Source organism: Sipha flava, unplaced genomic scaffold (assembly GCF_003268045.1).
Source record: "Sipha flava isolate LNK unplaced genomic scaffold, YSA_version1 173_pilon_pilon, whole genome shotgun sequence".
Classification (NCBI taxonomy): Eukaryota; Metazoa; Arthropoda; class Insecta; order Hemiptera; family Aphididae; genus Sipha; species Sipha flava.
Window position 1 is genome coordinate 232,720 of NW_020271974.1, and position 23,538 is coordinate 256,257.

The window sequence follows — 23,538 nt, forward strand, 5'->3', positions numbered from 1 at the left end:
TAACCAACAAACTACATCTCTGAGCGAAACGTATACACGCACTATTCCGTCGAACGGGTTTCAACGAAGTGTGATGCTAATGGAAAAAATGCAAATTTAAACTGAGTATATCAGATATTTTACGCATTATCTGAAAACGTACTTCGTGCTTTACTTTTATTAGATTATAAATAAAATCAAAAATAATAGTAATAAATGTTCGTACCATTACTTAGACGAGCTTTGCGTATAGTTCCTTTATTGTATAGTTACTTCCCATGGAGCAATCCAAATATAAACATTTTAAATATGAGTAACTAATTTCGATTTGATTGGTTTTTCTCTCTCGTAACACATTGCTTTAGACAACCGGAGTATATAGATTAATAAATATAATAAATTATGTATAAATATGATTGTAGATATAAAAAGATACACAGTGTTTTAAAATAAGTTTTAAATTCACAGACGAAAAAACATGACTTCAAGTTAATTTTGTAACGTTAAATGAAACTTATTTCATTAAAACTATTAAAGTACTTTACTGAAGGTTTAAAAAGATTATTAATATATTCTAGCAATTAAGTTGAACTATTTGTGATAATATATCCAAACATTTAATTTAATAACGTAAAATAAATTAGATTTTGTTGATTGTAGATTATTAATTTATGATTTCTTGTCCACTCATTATATGCGACTAACCATGAACATTAAATATCAGTCAAGCTAATGCGTGACAGATGAATGAATTCTTAAACTAAGATTTTTTGGCTCTTGCTCGTATCTCGTTTTTCATTAAAACACATAAGGTTTTTCTTGCTGACCACTTTAGGATATATCAAATATTTTTTTTTTATTAATACATTTCATATTGTTGTAATTATTTTGTTGGAAAACTATTTTTTTAATCTCAGAAAGTTATTTTAATTATAATAATACAACTTTAAACCATGAAATATATTAAAAAAGCGCACAGAGAAATCTATAAAAAGTATTAAAATAGAAAAAAATCCATAACCTAATATTTAATTGAAATATGTAGTAATTTTATTTATAATATAAAAAATTTAAAGAGTTAATTTCAAGATTAAACTTTTAGCGGATAATTACTTGTCTTTTTTGTATTCTATTACAAAAAAAAAAAAAATTATTTAGTATAGTAACTTACTCAATTTAACTCGAAAATTTTTTTTAATTGTATAGAATATATAAAGTTAGTTTTAATATTTTCCTCTCTACGACATGTATAGTTATTTAGATATTTTTTTACCATAGGCCGAAAAACAAAATTGAAACACAAAGATATAGTTTCAGGTGTCTTTCTTGTCCATTCATTTTTATTATAAATATATCTTACTACAGAAATATGGGTGCAACATTTAAGTCCTATCGCCAAAATCGACTTTATATTGGCCATAAACTATAGTTAGAACTTCAAACATTTATATACGCAATGCTCAAGTCTGAAAAATATTTTATTGCCGATAGAAAATGTATTCGAATCGATAAACTCATCGTCGCCATACATTTTTGATTTATGGAGCTTAAAATTATATTTATGATAAAACGTCTAAATTTTTTACAGGATTATTGAAGAAATGGCAGTTGGTATTTTACGGGACGTCCGAGCCACCAGTGAGGTTAAAAGCCAGAAAGAAATACTTCAACCAGATCCAGGCAAAGGCGAAATTAAAACCGAACGAAAAAGAGGTATAGCGTTTGGTTAGCAGAGCCACTGGTACTTAGATTATTGTCATCATTCCGTATTTAATATCATTGTTTCGATTATAATGTACCTTGTAGGGGCTAAAAAAAACCAAGCATCCGTCTATCCGCCCAGTGAAAAATGTCAAAAATGAAATAGCAACAATAAACGTTAGCACTGGATCAACCACTACGTTTAGTCCAATTATTAAACAACTGTGTTTAAACAATTCGAAGTATTGTGAAACCTGTACGACCACCGACAACGTTACACTGTGAGTACAGTTTATCATAATAAACAGTTGTTCAACAGTTTGTATCGAATTTTGAATATTTTTTATACTATAAAGTTTAAACGACGTTTATAGAACGAGGTGCAGTTTAATTTTGCTTGTGTACTTAATCTTGAATAATTGTAATATAGTTATGATACTTTTATTATTTATTCAATAGCGATTGGAGTAAAAAACAAAAAAAAAAAATAGTTTTTGTTGACCAAAGAAAAATGATTAGATAGATGTTTTGTAATTAATTATATTTGGTTTATTTTCGTTTATTATCATTATTATTATTTTTTTTTTTTACAAATAATTTTGTAATTATTAAACATAAATCGACTACCGAATATTTGTTAATTTAATATAATTAAATTATAGTTAATTAAATTTTTTGGAAGCTTATATGTTATTAGTAACTAAGAACAACACGTTATCGTACAATGAATATTACTTCTCCTTGCTTCAATTATGTAGACTAGTGTGCCATTATAATTTTATTGTTGGAACACTGTTATGAACCTAATTGTAATAGTTATATTACCTCACCTTTGTTTAAGATAAGATAAAATGGTATCCGAATCACGATGATGATACGTTGGTACATGTAAATGATTTTAAGACTCGTGTATTTTACTCGGCATTCATACTGCATAACGTGTTGTCATCTGTGACTAAACGTTAACTATGAATAGAATAAAACATCGCGATCGATGATGAATTTTACACACAGTATATATTTACTGGATTTTGTTCTTTTAAATTATATGGATTTTGCATGTACGTTATTATAACAACAATTATAGTATTTTATGTTTAGGGTATTTCTATTTTAAAATAATAATAATAATAATAAAAAAAAAAAAGAACATTAATATCATTAATCTCTTTTGTTTGCCAATTTATATTTGAAGTTTTAGAATAATATGGCTTAGGAATATAAAACGTTGTATTTTAAAGTGTCAATAAATTTGCATATTTAATATCGTAAGTTAATACGGATATTTATGTAACATTGCAGATGCAATCAGTTCAATGAAACCAGTGCCATACATTGTAAGTATAATACTACATTTAATCAAAACAATTTTTGCACTGGCGTATAAATAAAATTACAATAAATCGTATGTTGATATAAAGTATATTAGCGTGGAAAATACAAATCAGTACAATCTGTTCATCGTATCTGTGCTAGGTATTTAGGTATAATTTGATTAATTAATTTTCAAAGGGGATTTTTTCCCGAATATTAAAATTATTCCGATGACAAACTAGTTGTAATTAATATTTAGTTGGATTAAAGCAACAAAAGGGAGTCTTAAAAAGTATCCAAGGAAGGTATTATTGCACTCTGTCCTTAGTGCAGTTCAAACTTGTAATTGTTTTACTAATTCTGTTTGTCCTTTTTAGTCTGATACGTATTCTTGTTATGTATATATATATTGTTTAATAAACAAAAGTGGGGATAAAACCTATTAAAATTATGGAATGATAACGCTACGGTAATTTGTTCAGACCATATGGTTAATACATTATGTATGGTTTCGTGTTGATTGTGTAACGAACGCCACGAGTCAACGGGTAATTGAGCGCATTACGAGCAGTACCTTCCGATTACTATAAACAATGTTTTACGGGTTAGATAAAAGTCCATAATGTCTAGTCGCTTCTGCGAAGTTTAAATATTAATTAATATCACATTTTAGCGAGATATTGTACTCGTGTCGGATTGCATGGGACGCAAATAAGGAACACATACGAGTCATAAAAATAATATCAATCCCAGCCTTCCGCTTTGATAAACTATTGTCCGCAGGTAATTGCTCGAATTCGAACAACGAGAAGAGAAGAGCCGACGAGGACGAGGACGGTGACGGCGTGATCTACACGGTGTTCTACAGTTCTTTGAAATCCGACCGGAACCATGTGACCAAACCCGGGATAGGACCGGAAGTCGTCGTACTCGTGGTGCTGTTACTGATCTGGCATCATTTCCATCAAGTGAGTTAAAACCCCATTTTTTTCTGGGGGAGGGGGGGTGCATTTTTGTCACCGTATCGTTATTATTATCGTCGTCATGAACAATCAACAAAACATATCGATGTCGAGACGCGTACACCACGTTTTTATAATAGCATAATTTGTTCCCCTCTCGGCAAGCTCCGCCCACGTTCTCTAAATAGCCCGCAGTCGAAAAGCAGCCGCGTGTCTGTTGCATAATATGCGTACGTTCACGAGTTATTTCTTAAATGCGTTTTACCGAGCTCCGGGTGTGCGGGAAACGGGCGCGCTGCACTTCGAATACCGCAGATGGATTAAAGATATCGATTATTTGAATCGAAAACATCAATAACAACGGCGAAAAACCGATACTGTTACAATCATCAACAATGATGACCCGATGATGGGCCATTTCAGACGTGAGTAGTAAAATGTTTTACTAACGCTTAACGTATATTAATAACAACACGTCATAGCGGTATTTTTTACATATTATTTAATGTTTTTAACGGGTTAATATATCGTTTTTGGCAGAACGCAGGAAATTTATGTTTGTTTTCCTCCGTTTTCAATTGGTTTTCTTAAAAAAAAAAAAAAAAAACATTCGGTGAATTGAAAATAACGTACACAAAGATGACACAAGTCGATAGTGGTTGGACACGAACAGTCAAAACTTTTAAATAATTAAACGTTTTGGCTCTTGATAAAACGTTTCATTAGTCAAATAAAATTACAATCGTAGATACCAGGCGATGACTGTTTTCGATAAGATTTAATTAAAATTGTGATTTTTTACGTCCATCAATTTATTATTTTAATAAAACCGTACCATTTTTATACGAAACTGAAATATCTAGATGTTTTTTGTAAAATAAAATGTTAACATTTTGCAAATACAGATGCACAAAACAAATATTTACTCGTAATGAAACAAGCATATTTACATATATCAGTTTTAGTGTTTGAAAAAAAAAAATTTATATTTCCTTATATTTCGTATATGATCGTTAGTTTTTTTGCTGTGTTAAATGCAATAAACTTAACTTATCAAATGTATGAAAATGTAGTGACTTTATCAACATTAACCAATTTATAATGTCATAATTATAATATTAATAATTTATAAATAAATTTATTTTAAAAACAGGAAATTATTCCAAATTTGTGTACATATATTAAATATATGAATCTACAGTATGTAAATCTCAATATTGTTATTGCCTACAATATCATTATATATATCATTATTAGTACACTTATAGATAATCCGAGCTGTACAATTTTGAATTCTTTATTCATTGGAGTACTTCTTTTTATAATATTACTATAAACTGGATAATTTAGGAATAAATTATAATATTACTTAATGTTGCATTCTCTCGTTGATTGCATGGATATAAACCTAAATGTTAAAACCATAAGAGCTATTTTACTGAAAACGTAGAAGTATACCACATAACTTGCAGAAGTATTCTTGTAAATCATGGTAACGTTTATAATCTGTATGATTTATGAACTATATTTGTGTGCATAAAGTTCCTTTATTCAATCATTAATACTTGGATATAAATACATAAACATGTATGATGTTGTGCGATGAAATATAATTAAAATAGTGTATTATATTTTATAATAAACATGCATTTACGTCAAAAAAGAAATAATAATAAAAGGACATTGAAGTTTTTCGGTGGCGTAGAAACGAAGAACATGTCAAAGTTTGTGATGAAATAATTAAAGTTCAACAAAATACAATGAGTGAAGAGATCATGGATATATAGTAGGGAGAAAAAATAATAAAATAAATGAAGATGGATTATAAGAAATATTATGTTATAATTAGTATTATTATTATTAACTTTTTTTTTTTATTATTATTATAAATCGAATTAGTAGAATGCAATAATAGTTCTGAAAATAAAATTAATTTACAGTAAAATTATAGTATTTTAGTGAAAAAATATTTTCGAGAACTAAAATGAACTTAAATAATAAAACAGTACTGTTTGAAAAAATATAATATAATGGAAAGGATAACGCGATGTTGTTGAAATAATTATATACGTTTGAAATTATTAAAACAGACATAAAATGATAACTTAGAACAGAAAAAAAGCGTAAGCTTTGGATAGATATGATAGATGGACAAAGAAATCAGAGAAACCTAGGAAATTATAAGAAAATATATAAAAATTATAAAGGTACGTTGGAAACGGCAATGATTTTGCAAAACATTTGTTTGTACATTTCGTATATATTTTTTAAGAACACTTTTGATAAAGAAGTTATTATAAATCACGTGCAGCACATATAAAGCACAAATTATTCTTAATATAAACTAGCTGAACTACTCGAATTCGCCCGGGTGATATTTTACTATTTTAGTTTAGAAAAATCATACCAATTACTAATCTAAGAATTTTAGGTTGAAAAAAAGCACAAAATACTTGTATATTCGAAAATTATTAATTTTTATTGATTTATACAGTATATTAATTTATCTTCGTCGGTGTTTATTAAAATCAACATACATTTCAATATATTAATAGAAATTCCAGGTAACCACAAAATTTAAAAAGGTCATATATCCAGCCCAAAATATTTTCGACCCTTAAAAATGTGATTTTTGAAAAATACTTTCTTATTGCATTTCTTGATCATTAAAGGAATCACTATTCTCAATCTAAAGTTTATATAATAAGTAAATATTGAGAAATAACGATAAATGAGTGATTATTAATCTTAAAAAATTAAGATGTATGAAAATATAAGTATAAATATTGCAGAAAATAATATAAGTACTTGGTAAATTCGATTATTCTTAACAAATATTAAAATAGTTCCGTGTTAAATTTCCATTCACATTTATTTTAAGACCGAAATCAAACGTACTTTATCGACGTATTTCCATTAAAGCGAGTTCGTTAAGGTGCTGAAATATATTCGTATAGTACCTATTCAAATAAATTATGGACTATTTACGGTTTTATTTTTTTATTATCAAATATGTATAATTTACGGGCACAGTATTTTTGGGTCTTAATAATTGAATGTCGTAATGGAAGTATGTATATCGATTTTTTTAGACGTAAAACGATGAACGCTATTTTTTACAAATAATATTAATAACGAATGTGATATTGTCACCGAGATTTCTTGAGTCATATATGATGGTAATTCTTTTGAATGACAGTCGTTTATCACACCGTTTTCTTTTCCTTTAGGATAAACATCAATGCAATAATTTGTTTTCTTATCTTCCAGTTACACACGCTCACTGCGGGTTTCCATCCTAATACAATTTATCGTAATATTTTTTTTCATCATTTTTTTTAGAATACAAATGGTTTGGCTAACACATAGAACGTAGCCATCCAAATTCATCGAACATTGAATAATACGAACTAAATCTAGCGAACATATTATAGTATCGTCATACTTTTTCGGTCTGAAAACTACTCCAGTGTAAAATTCTGCAAACTTCTTGAAATATTCCAATATTTTAGAGAATCTATAGACAATTATAAATAAAACACATATGTTAAAATCGAACAAATTATCGAATATCCATGTTTAAATATTATAATATTTGTATTTTCATGAGAAATAATTCATATCAATACGTGTTTATTATGCATGAAAATAGACCAGGTTAGAGGATTTATAAAAAATGTATTTATTTTTCTCCCGTATAGCGTTAAAATAAGTTCTAAGGTCTTACATTTTTATTGGGAAAAAATTCTTTTATTGTTGAATATCAATAACTAATCATTTTAGTTTATTATATTTTTTTCTGAAATTTATCTGACAGTTGTAAGACATTTCTTTTTATATTTAAATAATATGAAAATTAGAGTAAATTTAAACTTTAAGTGTTTATTAAAATATAATTATTAATATTTAAAAATGTTATGCCAACAATTATAAATTTGCTTGGTGACTAAAAGCACAGTACGTTTATATGTATACAGTTTTACCTTTAACTGTCTGATGTTTATTATTTTAATTATTGTTTTTTTTTTTTTTTTTTTTGTATTGTAATACGAGTATAATAAATTTAAAATTATATAATTATTTACTATTAATTGAATAAGAATGAGTTTTAGAGTTATCATAATGTCATAAATATCTTAAAATATAATATAATAAATTAACAAAAAATTTATTTTTTCACAATCTAAAACATATTTGAATTAAAAGAAATTAGTTAGTTATAAAATGATTGTATTACATTTAGAAATATAAAACAATTAATTTTATAATTTACCAAATAATATACATTCTAAGCTAAAAATTAAAGGAAAAAAGATAAAATAATATTTAGATATCAAGAATATTTATGTAAGATATTGTAAAAATTGTATTTAAAATAACATGTCTGTTTTATACCCTAATATCGCATAAGGTATTATGAGAAACAAACTTATCGAATTATGTTGGGAATACAACTAAAATATTAATATTAATTTATAAATTACATTTAAAACGCTAATATAAACATACTTTACCTACTTTACAAGTGTTTTAAACCGAAGTGAATCGGTGTATAACATTGAATTAAAAATATTGAAATTGTAATTCACTCCAAATATTTTAAGGTTGTTGTGGTTCGGACAAAATAATTATTTGATATGTCGTTAGCTTATATTTGTGAACGATGGTTATGTAGAACATATGCACATAATATTTGGAACAACATTATTTACCGTATTTATATAGTAATACCAACATAACTTCATATGATGACGTGTATTTTTGAACCAATTGTCAAAAAATTATGTTTGTCTGCGAATTGTTAATGAATTTATTTAGTTTATATTCCTATTGCTTATACAGTAACAAGTAATTTATTGTAGTAATAAATAATTACTTACAGTTTTAAACAATTTTTTACAATTTTTTACATAAGTAAATCTCGATACCTATTTGATTTCAATACTATGAAATTAGTATTATTTTACATCATAATTCAATGGAAATCATGAAACAGTGAAAAAATTTTAATTTAATGATCCTGATTCCATTTTAAATGTTCCTAAATAACGGTATTAATAATGTTACAGTGGTATCCGTATTATTTTCTGTACTAACAAGTGCTGTACTCAACTACTAATTTCATAAAAAGAAAATATTGAGTACTTTTTTTATATACGAATTTTATATATATAAATATATATATATATATGAGTGCCCATTTACAAGTATTTGTATCTATTAAAAATCATATTTGATGTTTTTAGTGCACAATAAAAAAAAAAAAAAAAAATGATGAATGGTTTTATTGAAAACATGATGACGAGTTTCCTTTAAATTAATTATTATCGTCTGTGAGTATGCAACCAAATATTTAATAGAATACTGAAGTGTCTCAGAATTTTGATTTTGTATTATTACCTCATTATTATTATTATTACAATACCCAGTAAAAGTAATTTGTTTTATACTTGTAACAATTTAGTCTGAGTTTTTACGAAGAAACAAAAAAGTAATATAAAAATGATCTATTTCTTATAACTATGGTGGCTTAGTTTGTTTTTAATGCGAATATTGATTTGTGAATAAATATCGTAGATACATGTACTTACAAAACAAATTATTCCAACTTTGGGTAGAAAATCGAACTGTACATAAATAATTGAATATTTTCCTTTTTACAAATAGATTATGGTTAATACTTAATTTTTTCCATTTTTTATCAAACGATTATCATCAAAATTATTAATGAAGGTAGTCAATAAAATTAATCAGTCTTCGAGTTTGAATTCGTATTTCCTTAAAAATAGAAAACAACATGGAAAATCGTAAAATAAAACTCATTTAAAATAATTTTAAGTCACTACGTGAAAAATATTAACCATTCGTTCAGAATCTAACGGGTTCCATTCATAAAATAACAAAACACTATGTAAAATAAAAATAGTTTACAAGTGATTTTATTTTCTATTTTCTATTTCGGCAGTCTTGTTGGTAGTATTTGCAAATTGTAGTCGGATTATTTTCCTCGAACATAGAATTTCGTTGGATGTCATATATGAACCACAGTAATAATTTCGATGATTTACCGAACCACAACCGTGCACGGAAGTTATTGTGCCGTAAGAATGTTCAAGGCGAGGGATTAGTTCGATAATTTTCCCCGTTATAAACTATTCGATCGTTAATTGGCTTGTAATTCACCGTTCGAACCTGCCAAAGAGTACACGAAGAATGATATTGTACCCTAGTGGCCGTCGAATATTTCTCTGACACTACGCTTCGGAAAAGATACCGTGCGAACCGTGTTGGAACGACGTGCGCAGTTGAGATAATTGTAAACAACGCGGTCCGAAAACCGAACGGTTCTTATTTTTGTTTATTTTTTCGCGTAACGTGTCGAGATTTATTAGAAATGTATTCCATTAGGATGGGAGGGTACATATTTTTCTGTGATTCGTTCGAATGAAAAACGAACGACCCAATAATAATCGTGTGTTTTACACGTAGCGATGATAACGAAACGTACGAGAATCACAATAGAATCCTGTTCAGCTCACGGCGGCATTTTGAAGACACGTGTGTGCGTGCGTGTTATACACGTGTACGTAACGTGTTGTAAAGAGTGCGAAGCCCCCGAAAAAAAAAAAAAAAAAACAAATAGACCAAAAAACCGTTTTGTCCTTACGTCCTCATTTATAATTAGGCACGTCCTGTAAGTCGCATATAAATAAACTCCAAATCCAATTGTCCCGCAGTTCGTAATGAATAGTTTTGTTTTTTGTCAGTTACGTGGCATTGTTAGCTCGTTCTTGTATTGCCCAGTGGACTGCTGCCAGATATCGATACGCGTAGGAAATCCACCATTCCGCGTCAATGCGTATCACGTAAACCCGCCGTCCTGTCGCGTCCCGCGATATTCGTCTAGTTTTCGCGTTGCGTTTCAGCACGCGTCTGCGAGTGCCGCGATACATCGTTTCCGGTTCTTTCATTGTATTCCTTTCGTCCACAATATGAACATAAAATCTGTATAGGAAACAACTGGCATGTAGTTTTTTTTTTTTCCCACACGACACGTAGAAGCTACAATATAACGTTTGTTTGTTTCAGAAAACAAGATTGGCGATCGATTGCGGAAGAACACATGGTATTAGGGCGAGGACGGTTGCTGCAACTAGAAACCTCGTCAGGTCTTCGGAACAAAAACGCTGCGTTGGGTAAGTCTTCGATTAAACGAAACGTAATTACCACATCGAATTTAGGAAAAACATTTAAAACTCGTACCCTGCAATTTTAAATATCATTTTTACATTCACAGTTGAATAATATTGCACTACATTTTTCATGGTATCAATATAAAATCATAATTGTTTATACAAATTTATATATATAAATGTAAATCTTTCGTAAAGAAGCACACCGATAAAAAGAAAATTGTAATTGGAAAAAAAAACCAATGACGATTAACTCATTTGGTATTAGCTAACGGTTATAATGATATGCAGATCATTAAAGTTTTCATTAAGTCCAGCGTAATAACATTTTGGCTTGATATCAATAAGTCTACAACACATGTTCGAATAACAGAAAGCAATGGCTTTTAAACTCAGAAAACAGTATACACTTTGATTTTATGTAACATATAAAGAACTATATATATATATTTTATTTCTAGTCCATTTATTTTGTTTTTAGTCAATAAATTAATAACAAAACGTAAAAAAATTCTACATTTTACAGATTAATTTTGAATTGAAAAACTATTTGACTATGATGCGTTTCAAAATACATCTACGTGTTTTAGTTTAGTAAAACTCAATAAAATCTGTTTTTGCATCACGTACTTTTAATTTGAAATAATATAAATATTTTATATAAATGTATAAAAAAAAAAAAAACACATCTAATAGAAGACTATAACATTATTTAATAATAATGAAATTAAACTGCTGATAATTTAATATTATAAATTACTTTCCGTGAGTAATTTACTTAAATGTTGGTAAAGCGCAGTTAAATAATAATTTATTTATGTGTGAAAATAACTAATTTTCTAAAGATGTCGAAAATGGATTGTAACCAAAACTCAAATTAGAAAGTACAAAGTGGAGGAACTCAAAAACTCAATTAATAATTTAAAACTGAATTCCGAGCTTAAATTTATGTTACATTTAACCATGAGGAGATCCGTTCCATCTACTTCCAACTATCACTATATTAATTTCAATGGGATAGAGTTTAACCACTTCATTAAATAATATATTTTCAACAAAGTAGAATAAATATAGGATAAATTTAGATAATTATCTTTAGTTTCATTACAAAAACCTATTATACTAATAGATAAATTTCAAAATACTTATATTGTGTCAAAAAAATACATTTTTGTAAAAATTCAACCCATCGGCTGATCTAGTAAGGCATGACAAATTATGGAAATCAAATTCATATACAAACTACATTTTAGCCCAAGAACCCGTTTAAAATATGTGGTAATGAGTGATTTAATTCATTTAAGTTAATTATTGTTATTACTTTTTTGCAGAAAAAGAGAACAGATAATTGGAATAATGCAGTATGGTATCGTAGAACCGCCAACAATGAAGGTATGTTTAAACTTACCTATTAGCTAGTACCTATTACACTTAGAAAATAGCTATTTTTGTCATAGAATGTCTAACAATTAATAATTAGTTTTTATAAGTAAAAATGATAATATAAATTCATAAAATTTCCTTTATAAAAAAAAATAAACATTAAAAAAATGAGGTTACAAAATATAATTTGAAAATTGTAATATTTTGAATATGATAGATTTTTTTGATTTAGCTGTACGGTGCCTATTTTAAAAACACATGCACCTCATAGACGTTTTAATAATTATAAAATAAAATGTAATAATGATAAAGATTTTAAAAAGTTGAGTAATGATTAATTACTGAAAAAAATGATTGATATGTGTTTAGATTTTAACACTAGGTAGTCGGAATCCTTAACGTTATTTGTAGATCTCTAATAGCATACCGGAGAAAGTAATAATTTATACTTTTAACGTTTTTCAATGACTTCTGAAAATAATAATATAATACTCAACAAAAATTACATTCAATTTTATTGCCAACAATGCCACAAGCTACTATAATCAAATTATATACCACCAAGCAAAAATATTGTAGTGATTTTATTTCTCTGTCGATGGAGAAAAATAAAATTTTATTCACAATATAACTGACAAGTCTCTCTATTCAACCTGATTATCGAATGTTAAATCAACACAAAATTACGATTTCCATTTGTTGATATCCTTGTTGTTCAGTAAATACTATTAATGATTAGCCTAGCTGATCGTTTACGGAAATTAATTAGTTAATAATTGGCTCGTTGTAAAAAAGTCATATAAGTATTACGATTAACTTGAAAATATTGCCAATCCAAACATCGTGTAAGATCATAATTTACAGTAGATGATGTATTATTCAAGAAAAATTCAAAATACTTCCTTGCCCAAATTCAGCGTATTTATTATTTATTATTATATTAGATTGTGAATGGAACAAGACATATGATATTGATTTAACAATGACGTTATTTTTTTTCTACTAAAAAACTGTCTAAGTCAGAAAAATTACTCTAAATATTATATGAAGCTCCAAAAATTCAGAGGTAATTGAATGTAGTTTGTACTATATTCATGGATTGAAAACAATAAACATCTATTTTTTTTCAAATAGTTTCGGAACTAAATAGTAAATTACTATAAAAGCATGTTTTTTAATTGTTAATGTTTTTAACATAGTTTTGATCGATTTTAGATATATTTTCAATTTTTTCTCATGATTATATGGTTTTATTTACACGTTTTAATTTATATTATTTTGATATTTTATCATCAAGAATGTAGCAAAACAGTATAGTACCTATATTCCAGAAATAAAGTCGGTATGAAACTCTTTCCACTATTAGTTTTCCTAATAACTTATGGTTTGATAATTTTATACACAATATATTGTAAATTATATTTGGCTAAATAATAATGAATGCTACACAAATATTCTTATTAAGAGTTATTTATTGTTGTTTACCATCAAAAAATGTTTCTAATTATTTTGATTCCTTAGAAAAATTCAATATTTATTTGAAGATATATTCATACGAAAATTGTAGAAATAATTATAATTTGATTAGTTTTATTATTTAAGTGGTAAAAAAAAAACAGAAAAAAATTTGATATTTTTGAGTAAAATATTTTTTGAACATGATGTTACTCATAAATTGAATTCGAAATTACCTCATAATTATATTTATGAGTATTAATTGTGAATTTAATTATTCTCTATTTATCTGATACCATAGGCGCAACTAGAGTTCAATTTCTGGGTGGGCTGAATTTTAATGATACTAGCAACCCGTAGGGACTTCGTCCCCACACCCCCAATATTGATTATCAACATTAAAATTTATATTTATATAAATTAGAAGTCCTTACGACCTTACCCATAGTCGTTAATAGTTTATTTCGAAGTAAAATGTTGTCACTTACCTAGTCACTTATTACTTACAGACTAGCTACCTAAATAAACACGAATAATAAGGATCTACATATATAATCAATGAAATATACAGTTCACAGTTATTAAATTTTTATTGTAAGGCCTAGATAAATTAAAAATATTTTTCTATTTTTTTTCAACAAATTTATTTACAATTTCATTTTCGTCTAATTTGTTGGTTACTTCTGTTTTTATATTTAAAATAGATAAATTTGTAAATCGATCATGGGCCATGGAAGATCTAAGCCAATGTTTTATTCGTCTCACTGAAGATAACAATCTTTCACAGGTGTCTGAACTTATAAGAATAGATAAAGCCACTTGTAAAAGTTTAGAAAAGTTTGGAAATATTTGTTTTTCGACTTCTTTGACATCATTTATATTGAAATCTTTTTTTTTTATATTATTTAAAGGTTAAATGCCACTTTAATTTCTGCTTCTAAGCTACTCTTTGAAATATGAAGTAATTTCTATAATTATAATTATTATAATTAATTAATTAGTTATCATTAATCTCTTATACAATTAAAATGTATTTATATACATTGTATTATCAAATTACCATATAATGATAAATAAACTTCATTGAATCGGTTGTAATTTACAAAATGAACTACAACCGAACTGGCCATAGCCAAGCTTTAATTAGAAAATCTATATTTAGGATTGAAAATAACACTGTCAATAGTAAAAAAATATGTAAAAGTCTTCCAATAACTTTCTACATAATTTGCTAATGACGGATATGAATCATTTTCTGCCGCCGTTATAGCTGTTAATGCATAGTCATGAAGGCTAGTTGACTCTCTTCTGCGATGCTTTGATCCTATATTTTGTATGTATTATTTAGGTTAAAAAACATAAAAAAAATTATTAAAATCACAAAATATATACACCAGTTAATGGAGTTAGTAACCACACTTCATTTTCTTCAGCAAATATTTTTATTTATTCCCATATTTTCTTAAATTTATCTTCAGATTTTAGAGTTTCAAATGTCTTAATTACACCAACAATTACATTTTTAGAAAAACCAAGAGTTGATGTTTTATTTTGTAGTGAAACTGAATGGGCTACGGACAAAACTGGGTGGGCTAAGCCCACCCAAGCCCCCTCCCCCTTAGTTGCGCCTATGTCTGATACAAATATTATTTTCGTAAACTTAATAGTCGGATAGATTGATAGATTATTGTTTTACGATAAAAATATATTTTATATAAATGCAATAAAATCCTATGAAATCATTGTCTAGACACTGATTTAAATACGTTTCCTGGCTTGAATAATTTTTTTTTTTTAATTGCTTTTTCAATGATTCTAAAGTAATTATATTTTTATTTTGAACCCAGTTTCCATATTTCAAATAAATAATAATTAAATTTGTATCGATCAAATAATTTAAAATATTACATAAATATAACATAAATAACATAAATATAATATAAATATTATGTTATATATAGTCATATAACATTTTCGTAACAATTTTGGCTAGATGTCACAGTTGAAAACTGATTTTGTATTAAATCATATTATATATTTATATAATAAGTGCATACTTAATATATGCATTTTAAACTGATGAAATGTTTTGATAATTTTTTTTTAAACCCTATTTAGTTTTTTATAATATACAGCCTCAATAATTTCAATTTCTTGATATATTAAACATAAATAAATACAACTTTTTACATTTTCAATACATTTTTATTGATATGACGATAATTAATATATTTTGTAAACTAACTAACAACTATATTATTCTTTCAGTTTAATAACTATTCAAGCAAACAAATGAAGAGTTACGAAATACATCAAGAAGGCATTAAAAAAACGTTAAAAGACATAATTACTGAAATCGAAGAGAAGGGAGACTTGTGTTTTATTTCTTCCTCCAAAAAATCTGTATGTAGAACTATTATTGTACAAACATTGGTGATTTAAATATATCTTAACATTTGTCTTATAATATTAATTGAATATTTTATTATTTAAAATCAAATATAAACATACTGTTTGTTTTAATTTTTTAGGATAATGACTACTTGTCATTCGTTGAAACCGCAGATCAAACGCATTTAACAGAAGATCTGTCTTGGGAAAATCGAAATTTTATATGTCTTTGGAATGACTTAAAAGTAAACAAAACTTTTCCTACTTAATATCCAAAATATCTGAAACATATTATATAAATGTTTTCCATCGATTATAGATCGGAGAACAAGCGGACGTAAATAACGGATCCGAGAACTGTAGAAAAGAGGTAAGTTTTTTAAAAATATATTAATTCCACTCAAATGAAATATATACATGAACGTAAAATTACGATTATCCAATATAATTTTACAATAATGGGAAATATAATATCAATAATGTATGTAAAACATTGTAAGATTAATTAAAAATTCTAATGAAAATCTTACAAAAAAAAAAAAAAAAAAAAAAAAAAAAAAAAAAAATATTTTAAACAAAAACCGTAAAACTTAACCGTACGAAATTTAAAAAAAAAAAAAAAAACTGAGTTATAGTATTGTACATACAATGTTCATTAAACATTGTATAAGTATAAAGTTAATTTCTTTTTAGTACATAATGATGTACGTAACGCGTGGCCTACATTATGCTCAACTTCCAACACGATTCGCGAACTGCGATTATAGTTTATTTATTACATTGACAATACGCTTTCAATGTACGGTTTTGTCAACGCAAATTCAATTAGAACCGAAATCTGAGTAGTGGCACACAACCTATTGTACTTGGCCCGCAGCGCCGTGATATTTTAAGATCACACCGTTTTCCTGGTTCATTTCCAAAATATGTGCTCGGAAGGCGATTTGAATGCAGTGCAGTACTAAGGTAATGGCTAACCAATCGAACCCGCTCGCTAGTTTGGTCGTGTCAAGCGTCGAGTCGTTGTTGCTGTCGTCATCAAAATGTAAGCACCTTTTGTTGGTTATATCTCGAGAATCCGTTTTGTCACGTAGGGGCTGTTTGCTTTCGCGTATAAATGTAAACCGTTGCATAAAAATCGGGTTTGTACAACTCTGTTCCTAACACGCACAAACGGCATCGTCTTAATTCTCGCCGGTTAACATTGTTACGCGCCCAATGGACTCAAGCCAAAGGGTTAATTTGCAGAAGAGCCGTAGCAATATCGTGTCTGAAAGAGGCTTCAGGCCTTCTGATCGTTATGACTCGACGAAAAAAGAATTCTTAACTAGTCTGTCTCAAAAAATCTGGCGAGCGTCGTTGGTAAGTGGCTTGTTGAAACTGGCGCGCGCGTGTAATTTACCAATCTTGTGTTTTTTAATGGAGTTAGTCTTTACGGTAAGCACCTCGGTGCGTTATTTATATATACGCGTATATACGTGTACAAGACTCACGTGGATAATGTGTTAGTGTAGGGAAAATGTATCGAATTACAAGTTCATTTGATTACAAAAATATTTTTATAATTACAAAATATCATGTAACATATAATTTTCTCGTTTGAAAAATAAAACAGTATAGTAACTAATTTTCAAAAACAATTCAAGTATGAGAATCGCTACGAATGTTGGAAAAAACAAACTTTTGTAGGAATAGCATTTCTGTTGAAAATCAGAAATTCACAACAACCGTAATCTGTGGGAACATTGAAACGTTGACTAAGAAGATTTGTTTTTGTTAATCATCTTAATTCGCCCACTCGTGTACAATTGGGTCGGCTTTCACGTTTTAAATCGAATTAGTAAATTTAGTCATAAACTATGAATATAGTAACAAAATTAAAACATAAACTTAGCATGTATTGTTCCTTTAATTGTTTAATGGGAAGAACGTGGAAAATTGGAGTTACTCCTAATTTATTTAATCGTTTACTGTAAACTAAACTGTAACTTAACTATTAACAAAGTTTAAATACAATACAGATGATGATACAATACTATAAAAATAAAAATAATTATTTGAGACGTTGATTGATTATTCAAATTTATTTTCGTTTTATAAAATTGTATGGGGAACTGTAAGTTGCAGTTTATGGAGTAATTGATTAGAATACACATTGTTATTTTGTTATTGATTTTTGACTTCAGACTTGAGAATTAAACAATGCAAATTAGTTATCAAAATTTTTAACCACTACAGAAAATCATAATATAAGTACATATAAGGAAACAGTAATAGATTTATAGATTAATATAATTTACTTTCATATTAGGTAATACAAATGTATGTTAAAACACAACATGACATTATTTAGTTGGATTTATATATTGACTTCGTATTTTGTATTATGTGGTAGGTACAAATGAATAACTATTTACAATATACAAACAAACATTATAAATGTGATTTGAGTTATAAGAAAATATATATTATGAATGAAAATGTTGTAGTGATTAATTTTAAAAACCATTTTTAATATTTTTTTAATAGGTAAATAGTGAAAAATAATAATAATTACAATACATTATAGGTATTAATATCGTTTTCTATATTTTATAATTTAAGGCAGTGGTTGTCAACCTTTTTGATCTCTTGGGCCACATTGTCCATTTAAGAATCATCTAAGCACTACAAAATATTGATATTACTCTCAATTTAATTCCCTTGTTTTGAAATTTAATGCAAGCTGTATAAATTATACATGTAGGTCGGATGCGGCTCGTGGGCCACCGGTTGCCAACCATTTAGTGACAAAGAACGAAGCTCATAATTTTTAAATCTGTGGATTACTTGTAACATGGAAAACTGATTCTTACGGTTATTATTATTAGTTGTTTTCCAATTAATATAATGAGTCTATAAAAATATATAATATGCAATATTATGGTGTTAATTTTATTTGTTTTCAGTTCATTAACTGAAACAGAAAAAATTGTTAATCTAACCCACAACTGAGAATAAAATATTTGTTTCAAATAACATATTATATAAAACAATTGATATAGATCAATATTAATATATTTATACTCTTATTATAATTTTACATCATTTATTTATATTTATGAAATTTCCAGTAAATTTTTTATTTTTTAATTTTTTTTTAATACCTTAAATTTCCCATAAGATTAAATAATGGATGTTAAAAAATTATTATTACTAGTGATGTATACCGGAACGCCAACCATATGCGCAATAAATATTACTATTATCAACACTATTTTATACATACTATTATTGTTAATCAATGGGTAGAGGAGAATGGAGGAATAGATGTAAGATGGAATGGTCTTGAAAGGTCTTTAACCAGAAGAAGAAGATTATTGATAATCATAATTTTCAAGTATCTTACTCGTAGAAAATTAATTTATCATTGATTTTTTCTACCTAAGAGATTTTATCACTTTAATACAGTACTAATTTACGTGATTTGACTCATACAATATATTTTTTAAGCTTGACACATAAAATAGTTTAAAAACTAATGTACTAGAAAATTGAAATTTTTTCACCATAAAAATTTTATTTTTTTTAATTTTATTTATCAAGGTTTTGAAATGTGTGTATATAATGAATAATATTTATACATCCTCAATTATGTTTTCAGAAATAAAAAAAAAATTTCATTGCAGAATATAAATTTATCCTTTTCATTCAAAATTTACTAAAAATATTTTGAGATAATTTATTTATTTTTTTACTTTTCTTTATGCAGTGACCAATTCAATATCAAAAATAGGACTGATATAGTACGTTTTTTATTCTTACAGTTATTGCAATTTGGAATATAAAATATACCCAACAAAGATTTCTTATTTATTTTGAAACAAAAACAAAAATTTATAATTTATATTGTGATTCAAGGTTGACATGAACTCATAATTGAAATATTAAAAGAAATGTTGATGATTAAAGATTCTAAAAGTTTATAATTACCACTATGAACATGTTTATTCGAAATATTTAAATAAATAATATGATTTTTGTTAACAACTTTAAAGATTAAATAAATATTTTATATTGTTTCTTAAGATCTATGATTTTAACACAAACATAAATTGTATTTTATTGTGAGTTATATTTGAGTTAAAAGTGTAATACATGATATTTTAAAAATTATTTTGGCTTCGATATTTCGTAAGAACTGACTTTTTATAACAATTTTATACATCGTGTGTTTAAAATGTATAACGAATCGTAACGACAATTTTGAGGATTGACAAATGCTTATCGTTCAACCCAATCTTCTATGATTGATTTAATTAATTATTAAAAAAAAAAAAATTAACATTCAAACCAATAAAACAAAATGTAAAGTTGGCTCTGATTATCAAGTATCATTATTCGTATTTAATTGGAAGCGCATTGTCGAAAAAAGCGGATCATTACTCGAATACATAGGCAATACGTTTAAACCGCTTTGAAAACACTCGGCTTGTCTATCATCCGTTTAGATTCTAAAATAAATACGCTGACGATGTTCAAAGTGTCTGTCACAAACAATATGTTTTGACTGTTTTCGACTTAAAAACGATTTTCTTTTCCCGTCGAATGGACGAACCGTGTTCCGTTCATTTTATACACGCGTGCGTGTACCTGGTTCTAAAAGGTAAAACGTCTTGTAATCGCGTTTACCGCCATTAGCCGAGCGCGGACGGTGAAAGTTATCGCGAAATTAGTCGTTTAAATGATCCTTGTTTTCTTTTTGAAGTTGCGTCCGAGCCAGATAGACACGGCCGGCTAGACACCCACACGATCTGGACGGTTGCCCGGCGGCGGCGGTTTCCATAACACTACTCTGTCGGCGTAACTTGTTTAATAACACTGTAACGAAGCCGGACGTGTTAACGCGAACAAAATAAAATAAAATCGGGAATAAAAAAAAAAAAAAAAAGTTATAATAATAAAAATAATAAAAAAAAAAAAAAAAAAAAATCGTGCCGGAACACTGTCGTGCGGTTCGTAACGGTTTAGCGCGCGCGAACGTCCGTTGGAAGGGACGGCGGTCTGCGGGATCGCCCTTTCGGCCGGGCCGTCCAGTCGGTTCCGGGCGAGCCGCGCGCGAACACACCGTCCCCGCGGACATGAAAACGTGGAAGCCGGTGAACGCAGCCCGAGGGCTGGACGCGAAAGGATTGCCGAAGATCGTCGTCACGGACGCCGGGCGGCCGGGCGGTGTCGAGAAATCGCAGGTACGCACACGCGCGCGGTCACCTCTCGGATTCCGTCTCGACGAGCCGAATCCGGTCGATGTGCGAACCGAAAACCGTCCACCGAGCGCAACGATAAAAACGGTTGAAGCGCCGCGAAAAAGTTTCTTCCCGGTTATCGTAATCGATTGACGCGTTTCGCCACCGTGTCCGTTGTAACAATTACAACGATGTGTTCGAACAGCTTATTGAAATCGATTCTCACGTAAACTAAATCGCTTGTCGTCCGATCCGGGCAAGTTTGACGTTTAAGTACGAACAGCTCGGTGATAATCCTAGTGAACCCAACAATCATTCCATCGCACAGCGTTAAACAATAAAATATTCAACATAAAACCAATGTGTTATGTGACATTTTAAAACGTACGCAATGGTTGTTGGGTAAAAAACGTTTCTCTTTAAGTCGCGTGGAAACCCAAGTGAAATTCTTACGAAATTTAATTATAACACCACTACGTTGACATACACGCTCAAATAGCTTTCTCGTAATAGTAACCACACGCCCACAGCATAGGATGTCTGGCTTTGATTAAACTGATCTACCAAAAATATAACGTTATTTTACTGACCTTGTATTATTATACAAATTTATTTCGATATATCATTATATGATATGATTTTATATGAATACTTTGTTTGTAAAACATGCATCGTTTAATATAAATGTATATTTATGTTGATACATTATAAGAATTAAGTCGTAAAAAATCAAAATCAGAGTATTCTTTAGTAAATATCTGCTAAAATATATCAGTGAGGCATTTATGTTTTTAATAATCGACGCTTATTATTTACATTATCATTAATGTGATACCTATATGATATCAATGATATCTGTATCATTCGTTACTGGTATTTATTTGACGTGTTTTACAATGACATATTCGGAAAAGATTGATGAATCTATAATTTATAAACTAAAATAAATTATTATTAAAAATTGTATAAATTGGTTAACTTAAGTTTTTGTTTTATTTCAAAATTTATTTTGTCTATATTTATTTGATAACCTATATTGTTGATGGAGGTCTATTATTAAACACCCAGAAATGTTCACTGTCCGGAGTTTTTTAAATCGTAAACATTTTTATGATTTAGGTTTTAAATCAAGAATACTAAGAATTTGTTATACAGTTATTTTTATTTTATCTATATTATTTGTATGAGTTTCACGAAAATTTATAAGACGCAGTTTTTTTAGACCGAAAATTGAACATTAATGCAACATTGAAATCATCTTTCTTAAAGTATAACGAAATTTCAAATACAATTTGGAAATCACTTTGAACTTTTAGATTTATCATATTACTTATTACATACCAAACTATGTTAAATGCTGTGATAATTTGAAGATTTAAAAATTATTTTTTACTTATATTCGAAAAATATTGTATTTTTACCATTCCTATAAATGATATTCTTTAAAACTATATATAGATCCATGTAAAATAATCGCTGACCCAAGATAACATTATCAATATATTTTAGAATAACTATTGTACAATAAAACATAATGATTGTTGTACCTTTGATATTATACGATTCGCGATATAAAGATAAATAAATAATAAAGAAAATATAAATTCTGTATATATTGAAACTAGACAGAGTAATATCCCATTAATAAAGTGGGTGCGGTATTATACAATTTCTTGATGATCTATTAAAAATAAAATAAAGTAACGAGTGAGTTTTAAAATTAATTGATATACACTGAATGCAATTGTTTGTAAATAATTAACGAACATTTATAATTTTATAAACTAATGATTTAACTTTGCCAGATAGTGAAACGCTCTATTCATTTAACATTTTGATGTATGAAAACAATGGAATGAGTTTATAAAAATAAATTCTAACATTTAATCGTTATAAAAAGCTTTATAAGAATTAAATTATGTCGAGTTTAATATT

General features: G+C 27.7%; 1 protein-coding gene across 1 annotated transcript in view; it reads left to right on the forward strand.

The window, feature by feature from the left end:
* LOC112680086 overlaps window positions 1–23,538 on the forward strand; it is a gene marked incomplete in the record, with an annotated part of 199,354 nt that overhangs the window by 168,703 nt on the left and 7,113 nt on the right. Inside the window, 9 exon segments of the mRNA XM_025550082.1 lie at window positions 1,568–1,692; window positions 1,786–1,961; window positions 2,983–3,017; window positions 3,778–3,962; window positions 11,046–11,152; window positions 12,481–12,541; window positions 16,256–16,390; window positions 16,519–16,623; window positions 16,698–16,748. Of these exon segments, the coding sequence (XP_025405867.1) occupies window positions 1,568–1,692; window positions 1,786–1,961; window positions 2,983–3,017; window positions 3,778–3,962; window positions 11,046–11,152; window positions 12,481–12,541; window positions 16,256–16,390; window positions 16,519–16,623; window positions 16,698–16,748 (980 nt within the window).